This window comes from Eurypyga helias, unplaced genomic scaffold (genome assembly GCF_000690775.1).
Source record: "Eurypyga helias isolate BGI_N326 unplaced genomic scaffold, ASM69077v1 scaffold12117, whole genome shotgun sequence".
Lineage (NCBI taxonomy): Eukaryota > Metazoa > Chordata > Aves > Eurypygiformes > Eurypygidae > Eurypyga > Eurypyga helias.
In genome coordinates, this window is record NW_010262414.1 from 954 (window position 1) to 4,328 (window position 3,375).

At 49.8% G+C, this 3,375-nt stretch overlaps 1 protein-coding gene across 1 annotated transcript in view; it reads left to right on the forward strand.

The window, feature by feature from the left end:
* Positions 1 to 3: 3 nt before the first annotated feature.
* Positions 4 to 3,375, forward strand: part of CCDC109B (coiled-coil domain containing 109B) — a gene marked incomplete at its 5' end in the record, with an annotated part of 6,466 nt that continues 3,094 nt past the window's right edge. Inside the window, 6 exon segments of the mRNA XM_010155722.1 lie at positions 4 to 36; positions 512 to 624; positions 627 to 684; positions 1,352 to 1,456; positions 1,656 to 1,816; positions 2,641 to 2,844. Of these exon segments, the coding sequence (XP_010154024.1) occupies positions 4 to 36; positions 512 to 624; positions 627 to 684; positions 1,352 to 1,456; positions 1,656 to 1,816; positions 2,641 to 2,844 (674 nt within the window).

Sequence of the window (3,375 nt, forward strand, 5' to 3'; positions counted from 1 at the left end):
GAGCACCGTACAGCTCGCTGCTGCGGCAATCCAACGGTAAGCAGGAGGTTTTCCCCCTCCCACCAAAGCCTGACAGCTTTTGATGTATTTTTTGGGGGTAGGATGAGATGACGTTAGTTGCATGTTATATGCATATATATCACAGAATCCCAGAAGGGTTTGGGTTGGAAGGGAACTTAAACCCCACCCAGCCCCCCCCCCTGCCATGGGCAGGGACACCTTCCATAGCCCAGGTTGCTCCAAGCCTCATCCAGCCTGGCCTTGGACACTCCCAGGGATGGGGCATCCCCAGCTTCTCTGGGCAACCTGTCCCAGTGCCTCACCACCCTCTGCGGGAAGAATTCCTTCCCGATGTCCCATCTCAAATCTACTAGCTTAGTCCCAGAAGTAGCAGTACTATGTTCATTAAAGGAATCTATCACGTATTGTGTCGTTGTCTTCATTCTTCCTGTGTTTTAAAATTAAACTGCAACTTACAATATGACTCTTTCACTCCTTTTTTTCCCCGCAGAAGTGACTATTAATTACAGACATGGTCTTCCTGTGATAACTCTTACGCTGCCCACAAGAAGTGAACGCTGTCGGTTCACTGTTAAGCCAATGGTTACCACTGTCGGGGCCGTCCAAAAAAAGATGTGCAGAGGGAAGATAAAGGAATCGAGAGGGCAGAAGTCTTGGCAACAGGTACCTTATGTCTCTGTCACTCTCAGAGTGAATACATCCCTTTTCAGATGGGCTGTGCCTCATATGCGAGCTCAGTCCTCCATCGGGTTTAGCCTTGTTGCTGTTGGGGTAGTTCTTGAATGATTCTGGGGGTTATTGGTCATTCATGTTAAATATCTGAGTCCTCTGATCAAAAATGCAGAATTGGATGTATTACTGCAACCATCCCTATATCCCAGTAGTGTTCTCTAGTGTCTTTTTAAGGTAGCTTCCCTTTGTACCATTGTCTTTAAATAAGTGTCTCTCTCTTTTGGTTTCCTTCGTATCTTTTTCTTTCCGTGTCCTCTGTGATCATTCTTAATGGCAACCGGTTGGGCTCTTGAATGTGATCACAGACTGGTTTGGGTTGGAAGGGACCTTAAAGCCCCCCCAGTGCCACCCCCTGCCATGGGCAGGGACACCTTCCATAGCCCAGGTTGCTCCAAGCCTCATCCAGCCTGGCCTTGGACACTTCCAGGGATGGGGCATCCACAGCTTCTCTGGGCAACCTGTCCCAGTGCCTCCCCACCCTCTCCAGGAAGAATTTCTTCCTTCTTAATAAAGAACTAGCACTTTACCAAAGGGATATCAGCTAACATTCAAGATTCCTTACAACAAATGATTTAGAACGTAATAATTTCTTCTGCAGATGGTAGCAGGGTCTCTGACGCGACCCTGATGGAGCTCTTACTGATGAAGGACTTTGAACTGGTGATCAACAACACAGCGTACAGCGTGTCACCTCCTGTAAAAGGTGAGAGCAGTGCTCAGTAACTGACTCATTCAGTTCATCTAGTGAGAGGGGAAGGCTCAGAAAACTGGAACCTGCCTGGAGAAAGGAGTTTCTCCTTCATTAGCCATTGGATGGTCCTGTTTTTGGGGTTGGAGGTGGGGAGAGAGTGAAGAAGGGCGGGTTCTTGAAACGCTTTGTATGACCAACATTTCGTTTTCAGAGAAGCTGAGTAGTGAGCGTGCTACTGAAATGGAAGATATCAAATCCGTGGTTCACAGGCTGTTTGTGGCTCTGCATTTAGAAGATCACCAGATCAGGAAAGAGAGGGAACTGCTGCAGAAACTGGATCATCTAAAGGAAGAGCTGCTGCCTCTTGAACAGGTTGGAAAAGTGGGGCTACTTTGGTTTTTGTAAACTCCAAAGCATTTCCTTTCATCAGGAGTAATTCCCGTGATAAAACAAGATCAGTGTGAATGGCTGGGGTGTGTCCGGTGTATTACGTGTTTATAACGAGGGTCAATGCAAATAGCATTCAAATTACCTTCCCTTCAGTTCTTTGCCCTCCGGCCGTGCACATGGCCTGGGTAGGAACCGCAGCACCTGCAGAAAGCTGTCGTGAACAAGCCTCAGCACGGCGAGTATTGGGATGGAAAGTCCCCTTAGTCACCTCTTGCTGGATGAACTCCGAATTCCCGCCGCAGGAAAACCAGTGGTGAGGTAGAAATGAGCTGTGGCTCAGGCTGGGGTGTTCTGTGCCTCCAGGGCAAATCGTTTGGGCTAACGGTTGCCCCAACCCAGGAAGGGAAGGTGTGAAGTTTGCTGTGGGGCAGGCTGAACTCACCCAGCCTGAGGGGAGGAGGCCAGAAAGAGCCTGACAAAGTGGACAGACTTTACCTTGGCTTCAGACCTGCTTTGTGAGGACCACCCTCAGCGTTACCCAGAGCTGCCCTGAACAGTAAATGGAAGCCCAGCAGACATAAATCCCTGGTACTGGGAGATTAAAAGCAGGATTTCTTGGGGCACAAGTCCTTTTCCTTCTCCTTTGCATTGCAGCCCTTTTCTTTCTCCGCTGGGTGGGTCGGTAAGAGGAGTCAGTACCAGATCCTGACAGAGGATCTAGCCCAGCAGGAGAAAACGGAGTTGAGGAGCCGCTCCTCAGTTGCCTCACCTTTGCGTGACCAGGTTTGTCTATCGCTTTCCCGCAGATGAAAGCCAGAATCACGGACGGTGCAAATGCAAAGACCTCCAGGCTTCTGTGGGTGGGCTTAGCTCTGATGTCAGCTCAGGGGGGAGCACTGGCATGGCTCACGTGGTGGGTCTACTCCTGGGACATCATGGAGCCGGTCACCTACTTCATCACGTACGGCAGTGCCATGGCTTTCTATGCCTACTTCGTTCTCACTAAACAGGTAAGTCCTCGATTTGTAAACATCTGGAGTATTGTAAAGGAGGATAATGTGACTGAAAATCGCAGTGCTTGGGTGCTGATGAGAATACAGGTCACTAAGCAGCTGTGCCGTCAGACAGGGGCTGCTTTGGTCCCTGTCTGGGACCAAAATTGGGTCTGGGACCCCCAGACAGGGGCTGGATACGAACCTTACACGAAGTCAGGCCAGGTGCTGTTGCACGTGAACTGCAGACCAGCCACGGAGCATTAACCATAAGGTCTCACAACCCAGGGAGTGAAAAATGATGGAAGAAGCCTCTCCTTTCATTTTAAAATTTTGTGGATTGGGGAACAGTAAACAGCACCTTGCTCATTGCTGTAAAGGGAGAGCAACTGCCAGTGTTGTGCCAGTTTGTGAACACAGCCTTAGGGCGGGCCGGGAATCAGAGAATCATGGAATTGTTTGGGTTGGAAGGGGCCTTAATGATCATCTAGTTCCAACCCCCCTGCCATGGGCAGGGACACCTTCCACTAGACCAGGGTGCTCAAAGCC